This window comes from Pleuronectes platessa, chromosome 9 (genome assembly GCF_947347685.1).
Source record: "Pleuronectes platessa chromosome 9, fPlePla1.1, whole genome shotgun sequence".
Taxonomy (NCBI): Eukaryota; Metazoa; Chordata; class Actinopteri; order Pleuronectiformes; family Pleuronectidae; genus Pleuronectes; species Pleuronectes platessa.
Window position 1 is genome coordinate 14,469,904 of NC_070634.1, and position 27,124 is coordinate 14,497,027.

At 43.9% G+C, this 27,124-nt stretch overlaps 1 protein-coding gene across 2 annotated transcripts in view; it reads left to right on the plus strand.

Annotated features, from left to right (window-relative positions):
* elavl4 (ELAV like neuron-specific RNA binding protein 4) overlaps nt 1–27,124 on the plus strand; it is a 57,795-nt gene that overhangs the window by 4,035 nt on the left and 26,636 nt on the right. For both annotated transcript variants that reach the window (XM_053431239.1, XM_053431240.1), the window contains exons 2-4: nt 10,426–10,512; nt 14,773–15,019; nt 26,738–26,841. In XM_053431239.1, the coding sequence (XP_053287214.1) occupies nt 10,426–10,512; nt 14,773–15,019; nt 26,738–26,841 (438 nt within the window). The remainder of the gene's footprint in view (nt 1–10,425; nt 10,513–14,772; nt 15,020–26,737; nt 26,842–27,124) is intronic.

Here is a 27,124-nt window from a genome sequence, read left to right on the forward strand (position 1 = left end):
GTAATTCCCTCTCTAGCTCTTAGTAAATGACCAGCCTCAGTTAGGCATGTACTAAGAGATGATATAGCAGAGACATATGGACAACAGTCAGTCAATTATAATTATATGTTCACTACATTATCTCTGAGGTTCAGAGTTGGGTTCTTTAGATAGACATGCTGGTGATATGTGAGGCGGAACTGAGCAGTTAGTTGTATTGAATTTGCTGAGCTCTTCCCCCAATAGTACCAAGGAGCACAACTGGTGGTGTTATTCAACATGTAAAGTGAAACTAGGGAAGAATATTCCATTTTTTTTTTTGAGGCCGTTTAGTCCATTAGGGGAAATTCTGAGTCACAATAGCATCAAAACAATTGTATCAATTCATCTCACACCTTAAACACTTACATTTTAAATTCACTACATCTGGATTTCTATTTGGATCTCAATAAATTGAACACACTTATAGATGTTAGTTTCTTAAACGTGTCTCATTTTATTCTTCAAGATCCATGAATTATTCCTTGAGAAATGAACTGAACTGTTTGAAAAACTCTAAACTTAAAGAAAGGAAAAAAGCCAGTTTACCTGGATACGCACTAAAATTTAATGTTTTTTTCCCTGCGCCACCCTTTCATGGAAATCATTCAGTCTTTTTTGAGTAATATATTCAGAAAAACAAACATATGATAATGAAAACATAACCTACTTTGGTTGAGGTAAAAATATAATTATAATAACATTATTTTTCCATACAAAACATCTATTTGCTAAGCTTTATTTAAAACAGTGTGGTCGACTGATGGTTAAAATAAAGCTACTAATACTACTAAGTGTAGATCTGATGTGTGTGACACAACACTGAGATACAGCTGAAGCAGACAAAGACATTTCTATTTTCCCGGTACAGTCGAGATACGAGGTTCTGCTATTGCTTTGGCACGTTCACTGTGAGCTCATAATGTGTACATCAGTGTTTTGCTAGTACAGCGCCCGTTCAAATTGCACTGCATTTTTTATTCTCTTGAAATGTCTTTTCCACTTTTCTTTAAACAAAAGCTGGATGGAAACATCTAATGAGCCAAAAGCCTGTTTGAATAAGAAGCTGCTGTATCAATCTCTGTCCCAATTAGCATGCTTTGGTTTTTAAATATTCCTTTTGTGTGAAGCCTAAACACACATGAAGACTCACAAAACGGTCACGTTGAAAATTTAATAGGCTTCCACAGTGATTTCCTTCATTTATTTAAAATGTGTTTTTTATTTTTTTTTCTCTCTCTCCCGTCTCTTTTTAAAAAGCTGGAATCTGAGAGGCATGGAAAGGCATTCTGCTGTGAGGGGAGCAGCATTCACAAATACTAGACCTAATTCCTTTGGCAGCAGCTCAAACTGCTACAGACAGACACATAATCAGCTGGGGAGTGTTAGCGCCTCAGCCCACTAGCAAACACAGGACCGAGCCCTTGTTGTGCATCGCTGCTTTTCAGAATAAATATCCCGATGGAAAAAAACAGTGGGAGGAAAGAGGTATTCGTGTGTATATCGCTCTTTGTTCAGTCAAAGATACAGAAGGAGAGAGGAACACTGGCTTTCTTAGCTACTTTACTGCTCCCTCTGTCTCTCTCTCTCTCTCTCTCTGCATCCTTCCCTCCCTCTCTGTCTTTCTCTCATCCCCTCCGCTGTACCCTGTGTGTTTTGGTATTCATACAGATGTTTGGATATGAGTGGCAGTTCCTCCTGAGACCGTGCACAAGCGGCTGACTCGTCTCATCTGCATTTTGCATCCCAGGAAAAAAAGAGAACAGAAAGCAGCAGAAAGCATCAGAAGGCAGGCTGTGTGTGTGTGAGAGGGAGAGAGAGAAAGAGAGAAAGTCAGTGTGTGTGTGTGTGTGCGTGTGTGCTTGTGTGTGTGTGCGTGCGTTGTCTGTTGTTTGTCTTTGGCAGCTTAACTAGCCCCAGCGCTGTTGCCGTGTGATGTTTAAAGGACATTTCAAGGTCACGCTTTCGACAGGCCTCTCCGCCTCTGACATATTAAACATTTATATATTTCTGTAACCAGATGAATTATAGATTTAACATGCAACTGAACATGCTACAAAATGGCACCATTGTGCTCGGTAATGGACACTTTGGGGCAAACACAGCTTCCCTCACAACATCCTTTAGCCTGCCTCATGTCATCAATAGCAACGCTCACCCAAGGCAAAAAGGCTGATGTGTCTCTGTGCAGTAAACTAAGACACTGGAGAATCCCGCAGCGGCAGGAGAGGGTTTACACAAGGTCCATCTGCAGGTCAGTTGTGGTCGGTGGCTCGTAAAGATAGGGGCAGCTGTACGTAAAGATCAGAAAGCTGGAGCTGACAGTTCTCATCTATCTACTGCGATGTATCTTTCTGGAGGAGGAAGATAATACCAGACTATTTTCTCTAATCAGTCTGTGGTTTGTTTTCTTTTTACGTAGACAAGAGGTAACCAACCAAGTCGGGGGGTAGTTAGAGCAGCGGTTCTCACTCCTGGGGGTCCAGGGCGCACTGCCAGGGGGTTCAAGAAATGTTTCAAGATTACGCCATTAAAATGATCAGGATATACGGGTAGTGTGTGTTGATGTGCCGAGACCTTTTAAATGCAAACTTATATCTTTCCAAGACATTTCAGTCAATCACATTTTATTTGTATAGCCTCTATTCACAAATCACAATTTGCCTCATGGGGCTTAACAAGGCGGCTCTGGGAAAAAAATGTTTTAACAGGGGGGAAAAAATTTGGAAAAGTAAGAGAGAGTCCCAAGGTGAGGGATCCCTCGAGACGGACAGAAGTGCAATAGATGTGACATGTAACAAGAGGAAAATCAATGTTCAAAGTATTTATACAAAATAAAAGGTAGATGAAGCGAGCGGTAATGACGATTTTAATGGTTGCCGTATAGCCAATGTTTATGTGTGGAGGCCTATTGTATTTGTTCTCATGTGTTGTTCTCTCACATACCATAGCATAAGTAGAAAAAAAATAGGCAAAGTCAAATTTGACAAAGGTCACCCTGTTTATGAGGGGGTCCCTCTGAGTATTTTCTATCTTGTAGTGTGGGGGGGGGGGGGGGGTCCTTGAACTAGAAAGCCACAGATTGAGATAGTGACTCTGGTAATGGAGGTGTTTTTTTCCAAACAGGTTTATGGATTCACAATCAATGCACATTTCCTATCAATGGCCAGGAATGCTCCATTTCCTAAACAGTTTATATGTCAATGGAGGAGAATCTAAATTCCAGTGCTTATCAAAACTGATTAATGTCAGCGGCAGCGACCACCAGCACCTGCCAAGTTGATAAGGGGAGAGAAATAAATAAAAAAGAGTGGGAACAGCGGAATGATAGATGTGTGCTATCACGCAGATCTGCAGCTCTCACACCACAGGCTGTCAGGACTAAAACGTCATTGCGGGATTTTATATGGCAATCAGCCGCCACCCCTCTATACGTCGCCTCCCCTGGCTCGCGCTACAGTATGTGAGCAGAGATAGTCTCCTGTGGGCATTTTCAATTACTCCGCACTGTACAGCAGGAGATGGGTGGGGGGGGGGCTTAATCTGCTCATTTGAATGCATGCCACACTTAATGTTTTAGCTGGTGTGCCACGGGCCTCGTCTGTTAGCGGCGCCCTTATACATTTGGGCTTTTGTGTGTCGCTCGCCATTTCTCATTGTAGCACTCCCCCATCAAGTTGCACCGAGATTAGGTTTTCACAGATCTGCTCTTGATAAATTCTCAAGTCAAACTCTAAATTGATTGTGTAATTACCGGTACAGAGCAACGCTATGGCATTTGGAAAGTAGCTGAAGTAGTTGAGCTACTTCAATGACAGTGTATTAAAAGAAAAGGGTTTGAAAGCATAAAGAAATCTGGTGCAAATGGCAGAGGCAGATCTAGGAAGGCATTGGCCCAAGATTAATTTGTCCCCTGAAGTGCTCTCTTTTTTCTTTTTAAATAAACTAGTCACAATAAATAAGGGAATTAATTAATTGTTTTTTAAAACACAATGTGCTTGCACAAGGAAAACATTTCTAAATATATTCAATTATGTGTACTTTGTTCAAAGCTGTAGAGCTAACAGTAGACAATAGTTTTCTTTACTGTGCACCATCCTGAATCAATCTGATATGTTGGACATATCATTTTGCCCCTTTATGGCTCCTGACTTAGAAAAGTGCTAGACACGCCATTGTTATGTCGTCACCAACGCTTAACTGGGCTCAGAAAAGATATTTGTCCTGTGAAAAAAAGAAATGGAATAATCTGACATTTGATCATGTCTCTCAGCATAAAAAGAAGGATGTCAGGAGATATCCTCGAGGATAAATAGAAAGTTTCAGCTCGTGTCTCAATCAGCGATGCAGTCGTCTCTGCTACATCTACATGTAGTTTCCAGTTATTCATTGCCTCCATCACTGCTTACTCATTAAGACAGATGATGGACGGCTGTCCTTTTCCCTTCCAGCTATTTGATTATATGAGCTCTGGTTCGGAGCTGAATCAATAACCAGATTAGCCGGGCATAGGATGCGTTTACACACAAACACACACACACACACACACACACACACACACACACACACACACACACACACACACACACAAACACACTATCACACACATACACCCAGACACACCCTCACACAGTACCCAAGGCTGTGGAATGAATTCTTGAGTGCAACGGTTGGTTGGTGTCTGTGTGATTTAGCTCTGTGCCTATGCTCCAAGGCACACACACACACACTCTCTCTCTCACACACACACACACACACACGCACAGGCCGGCCGGATGTGTGTGAGATGCAGCTGATGGGGGGAAACAGTGATTAGATTAGGAAGAGCTCTGCCTCTGCTTAGCAGCCGGGCCGGCGTGCCTCTCTCTCTCTCTCTCTCTCTCTCTCTCTCTCCCTTGTTCTCTGTGTAAGTGCTGTGCTGTAGGTTTTGTTCTTATCGTGCACCTCCAGGCTGTTTATAGCTTTTTAAACACCTGCTCCACAAAGCCAATATTACCACTTCTAGCCTCGAAACTGTTTTAATCAGAACTCCATGTGTGAATTATACAGAAAATTTCGTTTAGTTGGAGAAGTTTACAAATGTCTTATTCCGCTGCTCTCGCATTTTCAGGAGGTTGCTTTAGCCTCTTATCTTGTTATTCAAGGCCCCTTTTTTAAATATATACAGCAAGCATGGCTGTGGGCTTGAGGAATATATGTAGTTGTTCAGTTTTAAATAGCATGGCTCTGCTGAATTGCTTATTTCTGACCTGATACACGCAGGTGGGTACAGTAACAGTGTGTAGTGGGAAGCTGAGTTTAGTAAGTCTGCATACGTTTGTTTATATGTTTGTTTATGTGCACGTTAGTGTATGTCAGCGCTTAAGATAGCGGCTAGCGGCACAAAAATGGCCGCTTGCCTGCACAGGTGCACGGCCGCGTTCACTTGCCAGCTACATGTGGAGGTGGTGTCCTCGCTCATGACACATGGTGCTGACTCAGATGGATCAGGGCTGCCTGCTCTCCTTACCTCACTGTCTTGTTCCTGCGTCCTCTGCAGCCTCCGTCCCACCGGCCCGGCACAGACACGAGCACTGCACAGAAGCCAATCCTCCTGAAAATGCAACCCAGAGCAGTGCAGGTTTTTGTCAACGCAGTGCTTTAGGTCTTTAGACGCTCTTGCAATGTCACTTTTATTTATTCAGAAGACAGTGGCAGCGAGCAAACAAAAACATGCAGGTTAGATCTTAACGTAGTCGTGGCAAGCGTGATATTTGTGTTATGAAAGACAGAGCGAGAGAAGGAAAAAGCCCTGTTGGGAAGAATCAACCTTTTATGTCATTTTAAGTGACAGGCGTGATGTAGGCCTACTATAGGCTGACAGTGATCTGCCTGTCCTTTCTCTCCTGCTTTATTTTTACCCCTTTGCTCTTATTCCCATTCTTTTTCTCCTCACCAACCACAGAGACATGGTTAATACGTCCTGAATGGGCATCAACACATTAGAGAGATATCATCTCTGCTGAAACCTTTAGCCACATTAATGACATTTAATTAAGGATGGGATCCCATGTAGTGGATGAGACAATGATTTAGCCTCTTTAATCCACCGAAATGTCCTTGCTAAGAGCCCCGACGAAGATCAGTCCCATCCATCACACCCAGGGACGACAGTGGGACAGACAGCGACGCACAGCGCAGACATCTCTCTGATTTGACTGAGCTGGAAGCCGAGGTGCTGGCTGCGGCAGCCAGAACTGGCAGAAAGGCTGGCGAGCTGCTGTTGAAGGGGATTTTACGCTGTTTGAGGGAAGACTGCTGATGGGATGGTGGCGCTGCATTGATTTACAGCTGAGGATTTGATAGAGAAGTAGGGGTCAGGGGCGTCGAGTCAGGGACCGTTCCTGGCGCGGGAGCGAATCAAGGGGAATTTTGATGAGGACATGAGAGGCCAGGCCAGGGCCGAGGCTGAGGGACAGGGACCTGGGCTGACAGGCAAGGCCGGGACTTCAATTCCAAGGCCCAGTCCCAGCGCTGCAGGCTCAAGCCAAACAGCTAGGCAGGTGTCCAGCTGATCTCACACCCCCGCAAGGGAGGAACTGCAGAGCATCAGTCACTAGAGCTGCACAAATTGAAGTGTCATCCCCAGAGTCAAGATGCTCACCAATTTTCTGCATGCGTTGGTGCAGAGTTGGGATTCAGCCAGTGGACAAATGGCTCCAAGTCCGCCTACAGTTTGGCTGGGCAAAGGAGACTTTAGTGTGTGTGTGTGAGAGAGAATGTAACCATGTAGTTGTGGAGTGCTGCAGGTCGTCAGTGTCATTGCCTTTAAATGGATGATTGAAGTAGTTATAGTAAAAGGTTTTTAGATAAAAAAAAATTATTAAAAACAAAATCTACAAAAAAATTGAAAAACTCCTATTGCTTACAGACATTGGATATTTAAAAAGAACATACTCATCCTACAAATGTGTGTGGTATATAAATATTTATATTATTAAATAAATCCTGTCCGACATACCCTTCGGCGATTGGTCGTACCCTGTCTTCTCCTGACCTGTGACCTCTTTCCAGTGTGCCGATTGCCCAAGGGCTGTGAGGAAGTGTTTGGGAAAGCTGCATCGATTTCACTGAAGACTGAAACATCACAAAAAGGGAGAGAAGAGAGGAGGGGGAAAAAGTCAAGCCAAAGTTAAATGAAAAATTGCTTACATGCACGTCTTGCACGGTCTGGAACATTTATTATTCCCAGTCACACAGAGAGAAAAGAGGTGCAGGAGGATAGAAGAAGAGAAGAATCCATTTGGTAAAGTAGATGCAGATCGATGAGACTGGAGGCAGGCGGGCCAGAGTGCAAAAGAGGAGGGGTGTGTGTCTCTGTGTGTGTAGGCGAGTGTCTGTGTGTGCTTGCGTGCATGAGGCGTCCCAGATTACTTTCCGTGATTGATCCGGCCCAGCATCCGTCTGACCTGCAGGACGTTTCAGGCCTCAGAAGACGCTGGTGGAGGTGGAGAGACGGTGCGAGGGAGAGAGAGACGGCCAGGAAGAAAGGGAGAGGAGAGAGAAAAATAAAAATCAATAGCGCAGAGAGCATTACAGGGAACTCGACTGGCCAAGAAACTGAGATAGTAAAGTCGTATTAATCTCTTTGTGTCTCAGTCGGTTTGATAGGAACTCCAATTCAGCATCACTTTAGGGGACAGAGTGAGTTTTAGTCGAGTTTAATAGCATCTGGTGGGACAACATATGGCACGTACTGTCAGGATCAATTCAAATGTGTTTTCCTATGTGTATCTGCATCTAGAGATAAAGTAGAACTAGGTCATTAATCCAATGAGTTAGTGGCATTGCATTTTCTCACATTGACAAGGCAAATTATGTGTAAGAAATTTGAATAAGACGCATAATGCAATCAGCAAAAAATGTATATCTAAAGCACGATGGGGCGGTGAAGTCTAACAAGTCAGATGGGTGCACGCTGGCTCCATTTTGTAGCTGCCAGGCGGTGTGTCTATCAGCGAAGAGATCCTGCAGCACACTGTCTCCTCTGCGGTCTCTTCCGCCTCCATCTGTCCCGGCCAAGTCAGGCTAAATTGATTGTCTCATCTCTGTGAGAGAAGGGAGGGGAAGGAAGGCTGCGCCCGGATGGGGACATAAAGTGGTGGTTTTATAGTGTTAAAGCAGTGGAGGAGCGATGGAGGTGAAAGAGGACGGGGGAGGAAGACAAACGCCTCATTGGTTTAACTTAATTGTAAATCATACCACAGAAAGCGTCCTGTGATGGAATTATATACATTTAATCGAAAAGAAAGCTCGCCTGTGACTTCGGTATTTTCCACTGAAAACAAACGTGTATATACGTATATACCCCCCCCTCCTTGCTGTAGGCGGGTGGGGCTCATCATGTTCGACTGCAGCACCCAGACACCACTGGCCGGGAGCCCGAGGAGACAGGAAGCACTTTTGCGGCATCAAATATTAATGGCGTTATAGAGTGTATTGATTATATAATAAGTTTTCCCAGCATCTGAGCACCAACTGAAATGTATTCCCTGAATAATTGAAACTGTATCCATGAGCGGGTTTTTCATCTCAATGGCTGGCGAACGTAATTGCATTGCCCCCTTATTCCATTGTTATTTGAGATTTTTATCAGGAGGCGCACGTGTGTGTTCATGTGATAAATGCCAGGACAGTGAGAATATGAAGATGAGATTGCCTGTGTGTGTTTGTGTGTGTGTGTGTGTTTGTGTGATATGCCCGAGACTGTGTTTGTGTTAGCGAATGGTTGAGCCTTCAATATTGAGCACTGAGTATTGTTTTTAGAAGTGGGATGCAGGGACTCAAACGCACTTGTAAGAAATATGATATTCCTTTTTGCAGACATATGCTCCCTTGCGCCGCTGCTGAAATTTGTTGAAAATGGAGACTCATATGCATCTGCTTGCTGCTTCTTACATTTCAATCACCACATTCGTACATGCTACGATGACACTGCCCCCCCGTCACTGCTTGCTGCGGAACGCCTTCCACTCTCGCACTGACGTAGTAAAATGTAAAATGATGGCTTTGATGTTTCACCTCTGCCTAATGTTTCCTTTTTTCAGGTTAGCTTTTCAAATCACTTCTTTTAACATTCAGTTTATATACAGCATGTTGTCCTCTACCCTCTTAATAAGATGTATACTGTATGTGGTGGCTTCAAATCGTAACTAGCCTGGGCACCTTAGCCCCGGGGGTGTAGCTATCCCTGGTACTGTCCACTCGGCTCTTTCAAATGGTCATAATTACACCTGATGAGCTTTGACACAGGTGCATGTTGACCTACAACAGCTACAAACCGGAAAATGTTGACGTGCCGTGGAATTTGAATGAAAACAAACAACAACAAAATTCCTCCGAAGCCTTTTCTGATCTGTCCCAGTCGGAATTGAAAATGTTCATTATGCAACAGGGACACTGTCGTCTACCCCAGACTAAAACAAAGATGGCTCTGAACTGGATTTTTCTACACGACCATTCCAAAACTATTCACTCTCACCTTCCTGCCAGTACAACCAATATCCTTTGTCCTCTTTTCTACCCTGACCTCTCAGCCCCTCCGTATCTTCTTTTTCTCCCTTTCAAGCTGACAGTTCCCTCTCATTTAGACCTCCATTATGCATTCCTGCCTAAGTTTACAAGACACATTGACAACAGAGCGTGTACCGACTCTCTCCTCCCCCACCTCTGTCTCTCCATTTCTTTGAAGTATCGAAAGTGTCTTCCCCATTACTCAGCCCTCGCCTTTTCCTCTTCCTCCTCCTCCACCCATCTGATCCCTCACTCTGGCTCTTCATCTCTCTAAAGGAGTAAATGAAGGCAGAGGTCATCCCTCCTCTCTTCCTCCTCGCCTGCTAAATTGGCTGCCTGCAGCATCCGTAGATGGCTGCAGGCGTTTAAGCCCTGTGCTCTGGAGAGCCGCTGAACAGACTTCCTGCTCATTTGTGGCGTTGCTGTCTCTTCCACCACCGGCTTGTTTACAAGGGGGAAACCCTCATTATAGACTCTGCCAAGGTCATTGCATGCAGTCGCCACAGCGATCCGCTGCCTTTCTGCACACACATCTTTTTACTCAATCCCCCGGTAAGGTATTCAGATATTAAAACACTCTGAAAAATATTTTCTTTGTTATTCCATTATTTCAAATCCTAATCATCACTCTAATTGTTTTCCACTATTTTCAAAAAAGCTAAAATAAATCCAGAGCCACTCGTCTTTGTTTTAGTTTTACTGGTGGAACGAGAATAAAAGTGAAGCTGTACTTTTTCTAGTGGGTCGCCATTTCCCCCTCCATTCCCCTAAATCCCAGTGCAACCCTAACCTTGCAAAGTGTGTGATGCTGACGGTGGGCTGTGCGTCCCTCCCTCCCTGTGCTCCGCTCCATAGGGGTCGACAGAGACACAGTGGCGTCAGGCAGAGCTCCCACAGCTCCAGGGCTGGGCAGAGAAGGGATTGCTGACACAGCCAAAGATGGTAAGGAGACGACTGCTGCCAAATGGATGGCCCAGCCATTTTACATAACCATGAAGTGCTATGATCTGATATTGTACTGTGTTTACATCCATAAGTGGTGGTGGTGCTGCTGACTGAGACAGGTGGAAATGGTTCTTCAGAGACGTTTGAGGAAGACAATAGATAATGTTGCACTCTAGTATTTTTTCAATATGTACGTACATATGAATGTTTAAGTGTATAAAAACATCCATTATAAATCAACCAGGATGTTTAGGGATCATTTATACATACATATATGCAGCCGTGGGCATTTCTAATGGACCTTTGCCTACTTGCAGACACATCAAGATTTAAGTTGCTAACCACTATCTTGCTTCTTCTCTCTCTCTCTCTCTCTCTCTCTCTCTCTCTCTCTCTCTCTCTCTCATATATTGACCACTCACGCACCTTTTAAAAATGTCTAAGTAATAGGTCCCTCCCATGCACTATGCTTTATAGTAACTGCAACCCCAGCATTGCTCAAGTCCAGCTGCATCGATTCATCATTTCTAAGATGCCTAGTCAAGAATGATTTACTCTTAATTATACTGGACGCCCTATCGCACATTGTTGAAATGGAAATCACGATTCGTTGCCTTTATCAGGTTTTTTTTCTCAATAGCATAAACTTTCCTCTTCTTTTCTCTCCCTCACTCAATTGAACTGCAGGTTTTCAGTTAGGGCCCTGTCACACGTGCACAAATGCAAAGTGAACGTCCCAGGTCAAAGTTCACCAAAGTTGAACTTCTACGCTACCAGTTGTTTTGCTACAGAAAACGAATGTTTCATCCGCCTTCTGGTTTCTATGTGAGGAAAAGGGGGGCTTGTTTTAATGCAGCAGAATCATTGTCAATTACAGATGAGATCACTTAAAGGTGTGAGACAAGATCATCCTTTTAATCCATTAAATCATGAAGTCGAATTACAGAAGTTTCTTTGAGGAATAAGAACCAGTTCTGGCTGTGAGTCCCACACGAGCAAGGTTTTTAGCAAATGAGTTAAAGAAGCTGCGTCTGGAGACCGAGAGCCCGAGCAGGCTGCGTGTTGTACCCAGTCAGCAGGACGTGCAGTGAGTTCACTGTGGGAGAGCAGGGACAGCTCGAGAGCTCACAACCAACATGAAGTGGACTGCTGAGCAGCACAAGAGCTGGTGGGCAGGGACAAGGAGAGGGATATAATTGGCCACTGGGACTCGGCAGGTCCCTGTTAATTAGAGGCAGCCATTTTGGTGTAAAAAAAAATCCTCAGAAAACATCCCATGGAGTTGAAAGTCTCTCTGACAGAACGGAGCCTAGCAGGGAATGTAAACAGATTTAATAAGGCTCGCTCCAATCAACTCTGGCAAGATATGATTCTCTCCTTCCACTCCGCTCACTCTCTTTCTTTCTTTCTCTCTCTCTCCCTCTGTCGCTCTCTGCCCCCTCTGTCTTTCACGGTCTCTCTGTATCTGTGTCGTGCTAGAGTGGCGAGTGATTAGGGAAAGATATCGTCAAAAGAACAATTTGCATGCAGCTCTCATCTTGAGAGCTTTTAGACATCTCCCTGTCTGTTTGTTTTCTGCTATGGGCTTGGGCCATTGTTCTCTCTCAGTGCGTGTGTGAGTGAGTATGATAGTGTGAGAGTGAGTGAGTGAGTACACTGCATTTGCCACAGTGTGAATACATGGGCGTCACTCTGTGTGTGTGTGGATGAAAACTGTTGGTGCACTTCTTTACCTAATAGGTGGATGAAAAGAAGAAAATCACTTAATAATGAAAATAATGAGCCAAAAAAACATGGATTATTTACAGCCATGTACGCAGTCATAAGCCATCCCATAATGCTGTTTTTATAATTGGTAAAGTGGGAATTTAATTAAGTAATGTAAATCTATTACAGTCAATAACAATCTCACATATATAAGTACTAGTAAGGCTGTGCTGGATCACACTGATATCAATTATCTTGAAAAATAAAAAAACATTTCCTGTTTTGAATAAAGAGCAAATTGTTATTTTATTAAAAATGATCATATTTGCCGTAGTATTTGCAGATTGGTAGTGGAGTCATTTGTTTGCCTTCTGTTGTATTTCTCACTACACGTTAAGGTAACAGATAAAAGCAGAGTGATTAAAAGCCGAGAAGTACGTGTATTGTAAATGTTTTTGCGAAACTATTTCTGGACAAACTGTGAAATTTTACAATTCTGCTTTGAGATATATTATTAGAACACAGGTCCGATCTTCTTGATAATCCAGAAATAGAGCTAAGCAGGACTTGTATGCCATTTCTCCTTCACTGAAACCCGCCCTGCTTCCAAGTACAGCCTGTGTGTGTGTGTGTGTGTGTGTGTGTGTGTGTGTGTGTGTGTGTGTGTGTGTGTGTGTGTGTGTGTGTGTGTGTGTGTGTGTGTGTGTGTGTGTGTGTGTGTGTGTGTGTGTACTTTAGAATAGTTAAAAATAGATCTGCAGCTGAATGGTTGAACAGGGGGAAGGGAGAGATCTGAGAGATGACTTTAAAAATTTGATTGAATCAGATTAAAGATTTTTTATTTTGCATCTTAATTTGGATTTCAGCATGTTAGGTCACTATAGCGCTGCTGCATCACAGGAACTGAACAGGACTTTTTCTAGACCTAGCAATAGCTTATCATGGATATTTATGCAGAATCAGAGACACAGTTTCAACCAAAAATGGCTTTTGCGGGCAGATGCCAATATGAGTTACATTTTCAATACCAATAAATTAGTTAATATGCTTATATATTTAAAATATCTGCTGAAGTCGTAACCAAAACATATATGTTAGTTTAGTTTGACCAAAAGCTAACTATAAATGAAAGACAATACAATATATACAACATGAATTAAGGAAAAAAAAACTGTTTATGCAATGTGCAAACATTAATCACATCTTTTCAGCACCGCTTATTCTTTGAAATAAAACTATAAACGCCGATACCAATAACTCTGACATTGTATCGGTCGAGCTCCAATTTTAATATGATACAGATCTTATATAAATGCAGGGAGAGACGGGGAGGATATTGAAAAGAGAATAAACATAGTTAACCAACATGTCAGCAGTTAGTTTACAGTCTGACAATAAAGCATCAAGACAGATTGATGCTCGCGAGGCTTTACTGCCGCCATCTTCTTTCTGGTTTTATCTTTCCACCATTTAGTTGTGTCGACTCCTTTTTTTTTTCCACCTCACACACATTCACGCAACAGAAGCCATTAAGTTGATCAAACAAATTTTTTTATGCGGATGTATGAATATTTCACTTCACACATTCAATCGTCGGAGAATAATGTTCACTCTGAATACGCATTTATATTAAATATGAACCAAGGTGCTCTGGTAGAAAAAGCAAAGTGCAACCTCGTCCTTCCTCCTCCAACTTTTAACTCTGGCTCCATCTCACCTTCTTTCCCCCCCGCTGTTTCCTCACACTCACACCAGGCTCACTGTTCCTTCGTGAACACTTTGATCCTGAGGTGCTCTGTGAAAAACAGATATATACGAAAACACAAACTTCTCTCTGTCACAGCAGCAGCATCAGCAGCAGGCTTGTGAGCCGAAGGGGCTGCCCTCGTCTCTGTCCCGGCCCACAAGCCTCAGTAGGGATCACAGACAGATGTAGCGACGCCTCTTATTATTCTTTCTAAATATTCAGTCGTCTATCATGTCTGTGTCCCGTGTTAGTTGTTTTTCTCAATGTCTAGACACGTGTCATAATGTGTACAGTGTGTTCACTATTTGTGTTTGTCCATATTAGGGTTTATTCATGTTTCAATGTGTTGATTACTAGTTGATGTGTGACACTGTGACACAAGAGGTAATAATTTGGTGACATCATTGCTGGTCACAAATATACTAGTAAATACTGCAATTCCCAAAAATTACTGAATGTCAATATGATAATAATATTATTTGATATATATATACTCAGCAGGATTTTTATGTTTTTCTCTGTTTTCATTCAGAATTTCAAAGTTCAAATTTACAAAATTGTCAATAAAATACATGAAAATAAGGCTACTTGATTTTAAAGGCACTTTTGCTCCAGATTGTTGAACTTAATACAACAAAAATCTTGTTTTTTAGAAAAATAAGTTTGTTAAGAGTCTAGTTTGCTTGAATACATCTTTATTGTGCCTGATTACTAAAAACAGCCCAGAAATTGTAATGAAAGCTTTTCCCTCTTTCTCTGCTTCCTCCCTCTCCATGCCTCTCCCAACCTCTCCTCTTCCTCAGATCATCAGTAACATGGAGGCTGCAGTGACAAACGGCCCCAGCGGAGGAGGCAACACGGCCAACGGGCCGACCACCAACAGCCGTGGCTGCCCCTCGCCCATGCAGACCGGCCCCACAAACGACGACAGCAAGACCAACCTCATCGTCAACTACCTGCCCCAGAACATGACCCAGGAGGAGTTCCGCAGCCTGTTCGGTAGCATCGGCGAGATCGAGTCCTGCAAGCTGGTTCGTGACAAAATCACAGGTAAATGTGTTGTGGTGTCGCTGCTACTGTTTCCACAAGATATCTACTTTTTTATGAACTGAAAAAAATGTATCTGCTCAGCCACATTATAATTTGAGGTACGATATCATTCAGCCTTTTTCCACCATAGTGAACAGAGTGCTAGTGCTGGTTCAGAGCTGGCTCAACTAATGCACCTTTAAAAAACAAGTTTGCTTTCCCATGGGCTGAAGCCGCCTTAGAGCCACTTCATTATCTCTGATTTCGCAACTCTTGTGCCGACTTAAAGACAGGGCTGGTAGATTACCCAAATGTATATCGCTAATCTGTGATTGGCAGCCTAGACATTGACACTGCACCTTTTCCAGTGCATGGTATGATGCCAGTTCAAGCTAAAGTTGCTTCAGAGGAATCATTTAAAGAATTGTCTTACACAAGGAGAAACACATCTCTGCCCTCGGAGAGTGTTCGATGGCTGCGACTCAGCAATGCACCAAAGTGCCACATGTTCTCCAGAGGTGTTTAAATTAAGCAGCACTTCGTGTTGCTAATCGTGGCTGTAATCTGGGCATAGTGGCTGTGTGGGTGGCCATATAGCAGATGGATCGGGGTGGGGGTTGGGGGGGGGGGTGTTGCAGCTCTGTGATAATGCTCCATAATGGCTTTCGTTTTAGATCCTACTTACTGACACTCTTCTCCTGATAATCTCATTAAAGAGCACCAGACAGGCGGGCAGGCAGTCGAGATCATCGAGCCATTCGCGGAGAGCGGAAAGACAAAGCAAGGCAAGGAGAGTAAACATGCACTTACACCGATATATAATCACAGAAGTAGATTTCCCATGACAGTGTTAGTTTGTTCAGATTAAGTTTAGTTGTGGGTTAAGTTAAGAAAGGCCCCATGGTGGTGACTGTAAAACAAAGATGGCCACTGGCCCCGCGACCCCCTGTCGTCTCCTGGTCTCCCTGTCTTTGAAGTGTATTTCAGCAGCTCTACGATTCCTCTTTAGAACCATCCTCCTCTTCCTCCATAATGAGCCACAAAATGGAGCCTCTGAGGGTTAGAGACGCCGGGATAATGGAGCCCAGTGTGAACAAAAATAACACTGTGATAGCACAAGGCACTATCATCTCCATCACCATGTTCTCTCCAGCCGATTTTCCCTTTAAGTGCGACTTGCCAAGCAGCCGCGAGAAACCGGCGGATATTTGGGGAGACTTCAAAAAAAGAAGAAAAGAAGCAGAATCGGTGTAAACCTGCTCAGGCCATAAACAGGGACTGTTTGTTCGCTCGCTTCTAAAAGCCACTTAGGGTAGCTCTCTGCATAGCACTACAAGGTCTCTCTAATGACTTAGCATCAGCGCAAAAAAGGTTATAAATACATCCTTCCCTCCCTCCATCTCCCCCCCCCTCTTGGTGAATACCTGTCTCGCTCTCCCATGGGTGCAGTTTCCTCGTGCCGACTTTTAGGGCGAACAAAGCACAGATCTCTTCCTCTCCGGCAGGAAACGCCAAGAGGCTTCATACTGTCTCACAGTCATCCAAATCATTACCAGGCTAAGCCAGTTTTTCTTTTTTTGGGGTGGGGGTAGAAAGAGAGAGCATTAAAAGAGAAGTATGGTGGGAAGAGAATAGAGAATGCATTATTATGAGGCTGATACATAAACCTGTACCCTTTTCTTGTCTGTCACAAATATCTGCACAGCGATGTAAGAACAATCAATTGTCAGGATGTCTGAGTAAGTCGAGATCGAGAGAGAGAGGAAAGATATTTTTTTTTACCATCTTGAGATTTCAGAACGGAGCCTTTGAACATGTCTGGAGGATAGTTAGTGTTCTGTAGCTACAATTTATTCATATTGACGGGAACAATAAGGCCCCGCTTCCTTTGTGTCTTCATATTCTGTTATGCAGCGAGAGGAGCACAGGAAGTATTGAACAAAGTTTAAGAATAGAAATAAATTTGGAGAATTTTGACGAAATATACACTTGGAAAAATAGCTTCAATATTTCATCATTACAAGGATGAAGGATTACGCTCATCACTGATTCGTGCCCAAAAGGTTATCTTTGTTATGTTTAATGGCGCTGTTGTTTTATCCTTTTTATTTCAAATCATTAATCCTCAGCAAAGCTTTCATCCCCATGTTTGTTTGTATTTGACGATCTGTATCCCATCAGTGTTGGCGTCTTGGCGAAGGTGCATTCGCTGACAGGGTGTGAGCACACAAGCCTTTTTCCGAGCTAGCACAGACGGACAGGTCCTCGCCGTCCTCTCTGCTTCCTGTGTACTTGCTCCTGTCAGCTCCGGTGACGCCGGCATGGCATGAGGCTCGGGCGGGTGCGGGCAGGCGTAGACGCCCCTGCTCCGTCTGTCACCCTGCCTGACTTCAGCTGGTACTAAAGCTACCTCTGGGTGTCTTTCTCGCTCCCCACACGTCTGCCTGCTTGCCTTACCTTCCTGCCTGTTTGCACAACCTCTTCTGCCTGGTGCTCTCATAACACGCCGGGGACACGCAGGATAATCTTTTATTTAAGGCTAGCTCACACGCACCTTGCTGCAGCCCACATTCACTCGCGCCTAAGCTCCAGACCTCCACCTGTGAGTTTCCTGCCTCCTAAAGACAAGATATACTCAAAGCATTAAGGCAGAATTAATAGTTAGTACACTGTAGTAGCTTTTTACATGTGTGCGTCTGCATTCCAGTCACAGACAGCACAACATTTACTAGTGCTTACCTCAGCGGCGTAATGTCTTTGATATACGGTGCCCTACTGACAGTTACAGTTACAGTAGTTTATGTTGATGGCTTTTCTTTCTGTTAAAAGGAAGCAAAACACCTCTTAAAGCTGAATACTGCCTGTCTGAGAGCCCAGATCCTGAGCAGCACTGAGAGCTGCTACTCACTGAGATGTTAGTGAAAACACACAATGTCCACGGTGGAGAATGAATGTGGACCTTACGATATACGGCATCAGCTGCTCACTAACATCTACACACAAGCCCATACACACAGGCATATGCACACACACACACACACACACGCAGAAATGGAATTGACTGATCCTTGTTAGTAAGTCATTTTTCTGGATTATTATTCTGCGTCAGCTGCATTTCTGCTGGGGAAATGAATGCATTTGTTTTCATAATGACATGCAGGAGGAGAAAATGTTGCCTTTCGTGCTGCAACAAGAAGTGACTACATTGGGGAGGGAAGTGGTAATAGTTTGGGAGGAGGGAATTAGTAGATTTCCATTTAGCATTCATGCTAAATAAGTATAAGCATAACATAATATATGCATTTAATTAGCTAAGGAAACTATCAGATAATAATTGTTTTCTTGTTTTATAAACAATGGATCAGCACGATCACCGTAGGAAACACAACGCGTGGATTGTTCTATAATAATATCATAAGATTGATATTAACTTGAATCGACCTGAACAGATCTTCATTACTAGTGCCAACAAGCTCAAAATAGTCAATGTAATTATCTACAAGGCTTTTTAGTGTTCATAACATAAGGTCTGTTAGTATACATATTCTAACATCCATTCTTAATAATATAATGAAATACTTACTATTTACTTAGCAAGTCCATGAATGCTATTTCTACTATCATTTAATATTTTACTGTTATTTTAAGTTGCTACTTTTTATACAACTATCACAACCACCCTGCATGATCTAGCAAACAGTTTCTCCTTGTATAAATACACTTTTTCATTCCCTGTCCATATTTCTTGGATACAGGCATTCAGCTTTTTCTTAATTTCCCTTCGGGGATGAATAAAGTAATCTATCTATCTATCTAACAGTTGCCAAAATCTCTCTAGCCTTATTCTCTGGGGATAAAGAAGATATTTGACTTGCTTGTTGACTATAAACAGTTCAACATGTTTATGAGCGGCTACGCGCCCGTGTTACTTTTTCCTCAGGTAGTCACAACATTTGCAGACTATCAAACTCTACTCGCCTTTTAATAGCGGTAGCAGCATTCTCTTTTTCTCGTGTATGCGGATGAAATTATTTTCACCTCGGTATCAAAGCCTGTAAAGAATTCCTCCTCAAGCAGACTGACTGGAGCCACTCTAGTCACCTTCCATGTGTTGGCTTCATACATGGAATCAGGGGAGCTGATGCTAATCATAGTGACAATGTAGCAAGCCAAGCAGATGTTGGCCATGAAAAATAGATGGACTGTGATGTCAGCTGTGGAGCAGTTCAAGCTGGTGCACCTCTGACAGACAGCAGCTTCGGTGCCGTGTGAAAAGCTCGCTGTGAACCCGCCTCTTACGTAAGGACGGGTCCGTCTGAGACACAAACTCTAGGTGCAAAAAAACATCTGGGGTTTGCTGGATTTAGCTGCTCCGCGTGCACTTCCCTGTGGTTAGGCCAACACACTTCCATTAGTTTCACTGTCGTTCCATTTTGGTTATGGAACATCAAGTGCACCCACAAGTATTGCCGACATAAAATATGCATCTAACCCTGATCTGCAAGGACAGATGAGCGGAGCTTAGCTCCCAAACAAGGTCTGTCAGTGGAAAGAGGAGCAGATCAAATATTCACCATATAAACCACAGTTAACCCACAGCTCGTTGTTGCTTCAAAAATATACATTGACGACACGCACATGAGCAAAGCTGATTCTCTTTGAACTTCAGACTGCAAGCCAAGCAGATTTTCACATCATTACCGGAGTGATGGGAACAAAACGGAGACTAATTTTCTTCCTCCACGACAACAGCTTAACGACATAAAAGAAATGTTGTTCTGTGTTGTGACAAACAATTCCATCGTTTTTTTTTTATATTACCAAAATCGTGCTGAGCGAGGCCTGGTGCCGTGTGTCTCTCACACGGGCTGCGTTTATCGAAACCCGACATGGGCTGAAAGTTGAAGATAGCGTGAACAAAGCTGACAGGGATAGAGATGAAAAAAGGATTTGACATCTCTAAAGCCAGGTATTACGAGAGCTCCCAGCCTCAGGAGTGCAGACCCAGGCAGACAGATACACATTAAAGTTTCAGAGTCCCAGGTCCCAATAATGTCCTGTCTCTATTCTCATAACACCTCCACCCACTTCTCCTCCTTCAATCTCCACCCAGTCCCTCTGCTCAGGACCCAGAATTGGACATCCTAAGAGCACTGCTCCTCCCATGACTCTCACTTCAGACTCACGTCTGTCCACTCTCATTCCTCTCCATGTGCCCTTTTAATAGGATACAGAGGTTGCAAGTGTCCCCCTGTGCCGGCCTCAGAACCAGAGGCGGAACGGGCCTCGGGGCTGGCTCCTCACCTTGCAACCTTCAACTCTGAGTGCACTGTAAATGGGCAGGAGAGAGCCGGAAGGTCCCTTTGTCTCCGGCGTGTGTGCTGCGGGGCTGGGGGTGGATGGCTGAGGTCCTGCTGGCCCGGTCACTCTCTGTTGCCCTCACAGGGAGACCGAGCAGGTGCAGCGAGTCCTGATGTGACAGTCGAGTCTTGAAGGGGCTCCTCTGTCTGTCAGCTTGTTTTCCTCAGCTGCAGAGCCGAGCAGCCCACACACTGCAGGCTGCAGTCCATCGGCCTCGAGGCTCAGGGAGTCACCACGAAGGGGCGGTTTATGTGTGTGTGAGTCTGTGTGTGTGTGTCTGCGTGTCCCTGAGCTTGTACGTGGGCAGGTGTGTACCTATAGGTGTGTGTTGGTGGAAGCAGCCTTGGGAACTGAGAGTGGGAGCTTCCTGACTGAAACAGTGGCTGCTACCTTGGCAACCCAGGAGAGAAAATTGTGTTGAGTGAGTAGGAGAGGGATCTACAGTAAATGCGTGTGCGGGGGACGTTGTTCTGTTTATGAATTTTGTTATTTAAACGGGCTCAATGCACGCCATATGATTCACTCCAACGCCACTCATAGTCGAGGCACTGTAGTCTTTAGATCCCTCGCCGTTCCTCTTTTTTCAAACTCACTCCCTAGCTTAAAGGAGCTGAACCTCCTTTAAGGTTAGGAGTTGGGTTTTGACATGAAGCTGGTGACAGGGCACCTTTTCAAATGTTCCGGAGCCTCAAGCTGCTCGAGCGGCACGGGGGGCAAAACGTCAGACGGCGAAGGATGGAGAGCGGCAGAGGGTGACGCATTTATTTTGACAAATTTCAAAAAACAATCTCTCCCCCTCTGAGTCGTTTTAACTGCTGCTAAATTTAAGACTGACTGAACGGATTTGCCTGTACCCAGGGAGAGGACGCCGGTCCTCTCAAGGTGTGTTAGCATCACCAAGTCATAGCTCAGATGATCCCTGCGTTTTTGCAACTCCCCCTCATCCCCCCCATCCGAAGCGCCCCCTCTCCAAAGACTTCCACATGACAGCCAGACAGAGCCCACTGCTGACGGCGTGTGGGACTTTTGGAACGAGGACAAATGTTTAATAGATAGCCTTTAAAGGTCCCTTAGTCCCGTCACACAGATGTAATTTTTTTATCAGATTCTACATCTTGTCAGACTGTCTAGAATTCACACGAATATTTCACAATTTTTTGAGCAGCACTGACGACACAAAGTTCTTTTATGGTAAATTTTGAAACTACACAGGAACAATAGACAAAGAAGTTATTATAAAAAAGAAAAAAAAGGGAATTTGAACAAGTTGGCAGCAGAATGCCTCTGCTCCAACTACAACATTATAATATCTGTTTTGACAACACAGTGTCAGTAGTTCAAATTAACTTTTTGACTAATAGCTTACACACTTCTCAGAGCAGAGTGTTAAGAACAATAGATGGCAGCGGGGGAACATAATAAACTGGAAGCTTCTTTCTGCCGCGTGTTTCATTCGGTAGCTATCACTCCAGATCAAAGAGGCGGCCGTGTGTTGAGCCTCGCCTGATGATAGCAGGCGACGGAGATGCTTTCATCTCTGCAGAACATGGCTCTTAGTCACATAATGCAGCAAAAAGGCACAAAATAATGACGGGCACTATGCAACTGGAGTCTCTTACTATGTGCACCGTATCGTAAGTGATTTGTGTAATTCACTGTGTGCCTCACGGTGTTGGATGTACAGTGCATATGCACATAAATATGTTTATCTTGATTATATGCCTGTAGATTCAGTGTAGCCATGTGTGAATGCATCTATTTTGCTTTTGTTTGTGCGTATTGACGTGTGATTTGTGTGTGTCCAAGTCATTTTCTCATCTCGCACGTCGGGCAACCTGCTGCTTGTCAGGACACAAATAATGGCATCGACATAACCCCTCACCGACAAGAGCTGCTCACTAGAAATAACAGTGATTTTAACACTGAAGTACACAAACTATCTCCCTATACAAACAATGTAAGAAAGTCCAAGAGGGGTCTGCCCCCCCCCCCCCCCCCCCCCTCATGATAAAGGACTGCACTCTAAAGGAACCTATACCTATACACTATTTGATTAATAATTTGTAAATTTGCACATATTTTACCCATATTGTCTGATATCATTAGTAAAGCCTAGATCTAAATTCCCATACTTCACATGAATCCCATTTGGGGATGTTTTTAATTACAAGACCTCTGCAATCATTAAATATACATCACTTTTTATTTAAAGGTCTGTTTTCACGGCTGCGGAGCGTTTCCTTGAGTCTTTACAACCGCTATAGAATTTGCAGGAGTGACACTGTGAGCAGCCGACGAATCAAAGGCAAATGAATATCCAACCTCATTAAATGGCCGTTATGAAGAGCAATGCATCAGTTGGGTTCTTGCTTTTAATTGACAATTAAAATATATATAAGTTAATGTATCCATTAAACTAATTGATCAGCACAAGGCTGATTTTAGTTAGCTACAACCCCATTAGAGGCTATTTATCATGCATTTTTAATGTCCTCTCTGTATTGCCTCAGACTCAGCACTTCCTCAAGTCATTTTACTTTCATATAAAATATCAGGAGGGCAGCGTCTGTCTGTAAAATCCTCTCAGGCAAAGTGTCGTTTCAAGTGGTCGATTCCTGTGTACTCTGGAAGATCTCTGGAAAATTCAGACTGGACATTTACCAGACTTTGCCTTTCACATATGAAAAACACAGCAATAAAGGTCAGACATGTTTACAATGAGGAAAATGGAAAAGGTTTCAGAAGATGACTGGAGCAACTGAACTGTCTAGCCCCTTAGGAAAATATAAGAAAATTCCGAAGTTTAGTTCATGTCTGGACGAAGCAATACAGTATCAAAAACCCCTATGATCACGTTTGAAACAGCCTTTTTCCAGCAGTATTATTCAACATGAGTGAAACAACTTTGATGTGCAATATGACCCTGGAAAATTACTCTCACAGACTTGATCTTGACAGCTTTAGCAATATCAAGTCAGCTTTGTCTCTCCTTTACGGTTACGAGTGCTGTCTGGTGTTTTAATCACACGGAGCCGTCGGAGCTGGCCTTATGTCCTTGCATTCCACGCGAGGTTAAATAATGCTGAAGCGTTTGAGCGTGCATCTGATCTGTGCTTAACCGTGGTGTGCTGAGCCAGAACAGAGCAGGGCACTGTGATGCAGTGATCCAAATGCAGCCTGCATACAGTGTTGATCCTGCTGGGGAGTACTGAGGCGGACAGGGCAGGTGTTGTGACAGGCTGAAGCCAACCACACTGCCTGCTGTCTCTACATGCATACTGTATGTTACAGATGGAGAACTGCTTACAGTCGTCACTTGGCCTATATGTGGCCGTGCATGCATATGATAGTGTTGACATTTCCTAAATGGTTTAGCAGCCACAATCCCTCACACCTCCCGAACAATCACACGTTTACTGATCGGGCCACAACACTCCTCTTTGTCTCGCAGCAAAGATGGAATTCATCCCTTGTGTTTGTTTGTGTGTGTGTGTGTGTGTACCTCTGTGATTGAGTGATTACATGTTTACTTCCATGTGTGTACATCTGCCAATGTTGTGCGTTGGCGTTGCGTCTCCCGCCCCTCCGCGCAGACTCCAAGCAGCCAGGCAGTCTGCCGGTGGCCCCCTGCTGTTAGCTGCTCCTCAGCCGGCTGGAAGTGGTGGGTGGAATTCCCTCCCGGAGCTTTCCTGAAGCTGCAGGCAGATGTCTCCCTCTTTCCCCCCCGTTTCTCCCACTGTCTCTCCTCAACTCCCCCACTCACCTGGGGAATGATGCCAGCCCACTTCCTCCTCTTGCTTCCAGCCCTGGAGGAACCTCAGCATCGCCAAAGAGGGAGTGAAGACGGGGAGTGGGGGCAGGCAGATATGCCAATACCAGCTTAAACTCCCTACACACACATACAGAGCCATCATTTACATATAGCAGAGACGGAATACCACATTCTTGAAGGTTGTAATCACAGCACATACGTTACATTTATTGCAAGCATGATATCTATTGCTGACTCACGTGTGTGTGCCCACACTGTAATACTAACTTAAACGCACCCCACACGGATACTAGGACCGCCCGCCCTTCGAGCAGTACCATCCATGGCTGCCATTTTGGCCCCGTTTTAGCACCATGAGTGTTAAGTGGCCTGGTGCTATTAAGCACCAGCCAGCCAATTTTGATTGCACCGCACGAGTGCTTTTCGATGGCACACTTCACTTTCAGCCAACCTTATGGCGGCTGCACTTGTCGCACCTCACATTTCTTGTCGAGGGTAAGGGTGAGGGGACAGGGAGGTGATGGGAGAGTGCGAGGTGGGGGTGGGAGAGACACTGAACGCCTGAGAGGAGCATTAATGATAATTTAATATATCCAGCAGTGTTTCCCATTAAGTATCGAGTGAGGTGGCCCGACATATTCTAATTTGTCCGGCCACAGTTTCATAATGAACCAAGAGATCTCCAACTTGGTGTTTTGCTCGGTTGCTGAACTGTGTAGCAGCGCTTTTTAACTCAGTCACTCAGAAACGCTGCATCCACATATGATCAGTTGCCATCGGAAGTTATTTGACATATTCATTCGGATTAATACGGATATGGGTAATTTAGAATACTGTCTGAGGGCCATCTCAGTTTGTTTGCAAGCTAAACTTAAAAGCTTGTTTTACTTCACCTCACGCAGGAGATTATTTTTGCCACATTTTCTCGCTTCATTTTTCACGGTCTCATTTAATCAAGACGAGAAGCCGCAGAAAAGACTTGTGAGTTATATTTTCACAGCCAAACTTAACACCTGATGTCAGCTGCGAGTCACAGCGGAAGGGGGAGAGGAGAAGAGAGGAGGGTTAGTTATAAATAGCCCAAGTCTCTCCAGAATGGCAGGTTTTTTAATTAACAATAGAGAACGTCTGATAATCCACAGCTAATCCAGAGGAGAAGAGGAGAGAAGAAGAGAGAAATCATCAGCTGTTTGATGTTAGGACTCCGAGTCCCTCCTGGCCCTTCAGCTCGCTGCTGAGCCGTGCGCTCTGATACCCATAGCCCAAATGTATTTATTCTGTGAAACAGTCATGCTCAATATTTTGTGATTCACTTTGTTTCTGACTAACTGCTGTCTGTTCCCATTAGCGTGAATGTGTGCGTGCCGCCGCGCCTCTCAAACCGACTGCGATGCTTTGTGCTCGTGTGTGGCGTTAGCGGAGGGGGCTCTGAGAACTAGCCGACTGACGGCCCTGATGGCTGGAGGCATCCGCTTTAAGTCCTGCGCCTGCTGAAAGGCTTGATCTGTCGGGGAAACACTGGGAGATGTCAGGCGTGCTTCACACTCAAAGGGAGTGTGCTATCTGAGACACTTTGAGCTTAGAGGGAAATGGGGGTGCTATTTTTTTTCCTCTCTTTTTTTTCCGCCACGGCTGCGAAGACACTATCAAATATGGTGTTTGTACTTCCTCTGATATTTTATTTGCTGGGGCTTGTGGGGTTTATGACATTATATTTTAGGCATTCACTCGTTGACAGTTGTTCTATCTCGAGCAACGCAAAATAAACACGTCAGTAGAATTTACGTCCCTCAAGCTCCATGTTCACCAATATAACAAGCAGCCAGTATAAACAGTTGAGACACGGTCTCTACCCAGTATAAAGGGAAATATCAGGTTCAGATTTTAACTGCCAACATATTTACTATTGTTCGACTCAAACTTTTCTCTTGTATTGTCACTTACTTACTATTTGTTTAAGATTAACCGAACAAAGTAAAGAAAATAGTCCCTGAACGGACACATGTAGGATACAGCGATTCAGGATGGTGCCAAATGAGCCGGCTTCATATTACACTTCGTTGACTGAGGTCGCACCAAGGCTCAAAGCAGGAGTCACACTGAACTTGCCAGTGGTGATGAAGAGATTTAGTAAAGAGAAATATGTAGGATATCCAAGAGGCTGAATGTGTGCACAGACGGGACCAACGGCGGCAAATTCAGGAGGGACGAGGTACCAGGGAATCAAACCCTGGTCAAATCACACATATTACTGATTAGTCTTAATTTAACTATAGCCTTTAGTTAAATTTGAAATATTTAGGCTCCTCTTCTAACAATGAGGCATCTCTCTGTCTCCCTTCAGATTTTGAGACTCTTGTAGGAACCATCTACCTGATAGTTTTTAGAAATGACCCCTCAAAGATATTTTTTAATCTCTATTACTTAGCGCTGAATATAAATAGATTTATTTTAACTTTGTCCCTGTGTTGATTTGAACGTCCATCTACAGCACCTTGAATCTACCTCTGTGCATGAAATGTGCTTCATGAGTTAAACTGCCTTGACTTGTCTGAAGAAACAAAATAATCCAACTGAGTTAACGTTCCCTCTTTCTGCCATTTCAGGACAGAGTCTGGGCTACGGCTTCGTCAACTACATTGATCCAAAGGATGCAGAGAAAGCCATCAACACGTTAAATGGACTCAGACTTCAGACCAAAACGATCAAGGTAACTGTCTCCATGTGCAAATAAGAAAAACTAAGCTAAAAATGAGAAAAGAATCACAAAGAAATCCTTAAATATATATTAGATAGTTGCTCATAAAGTTGTGGAGGTTTTGGAAAACTTCAATCCTAAGGTTTCCTCCTTCTTTCTCAAAGTCCTTTCAGGAATTGATGCCGTGAGTGACTGAACTGGAGGGCGATACGTGATTAATATGCATGAGCCTCGGAAATAAAAAGACCATCTAAATCAAAGAGACACATTTTAAAGCGCATCGCTACGGCCGATT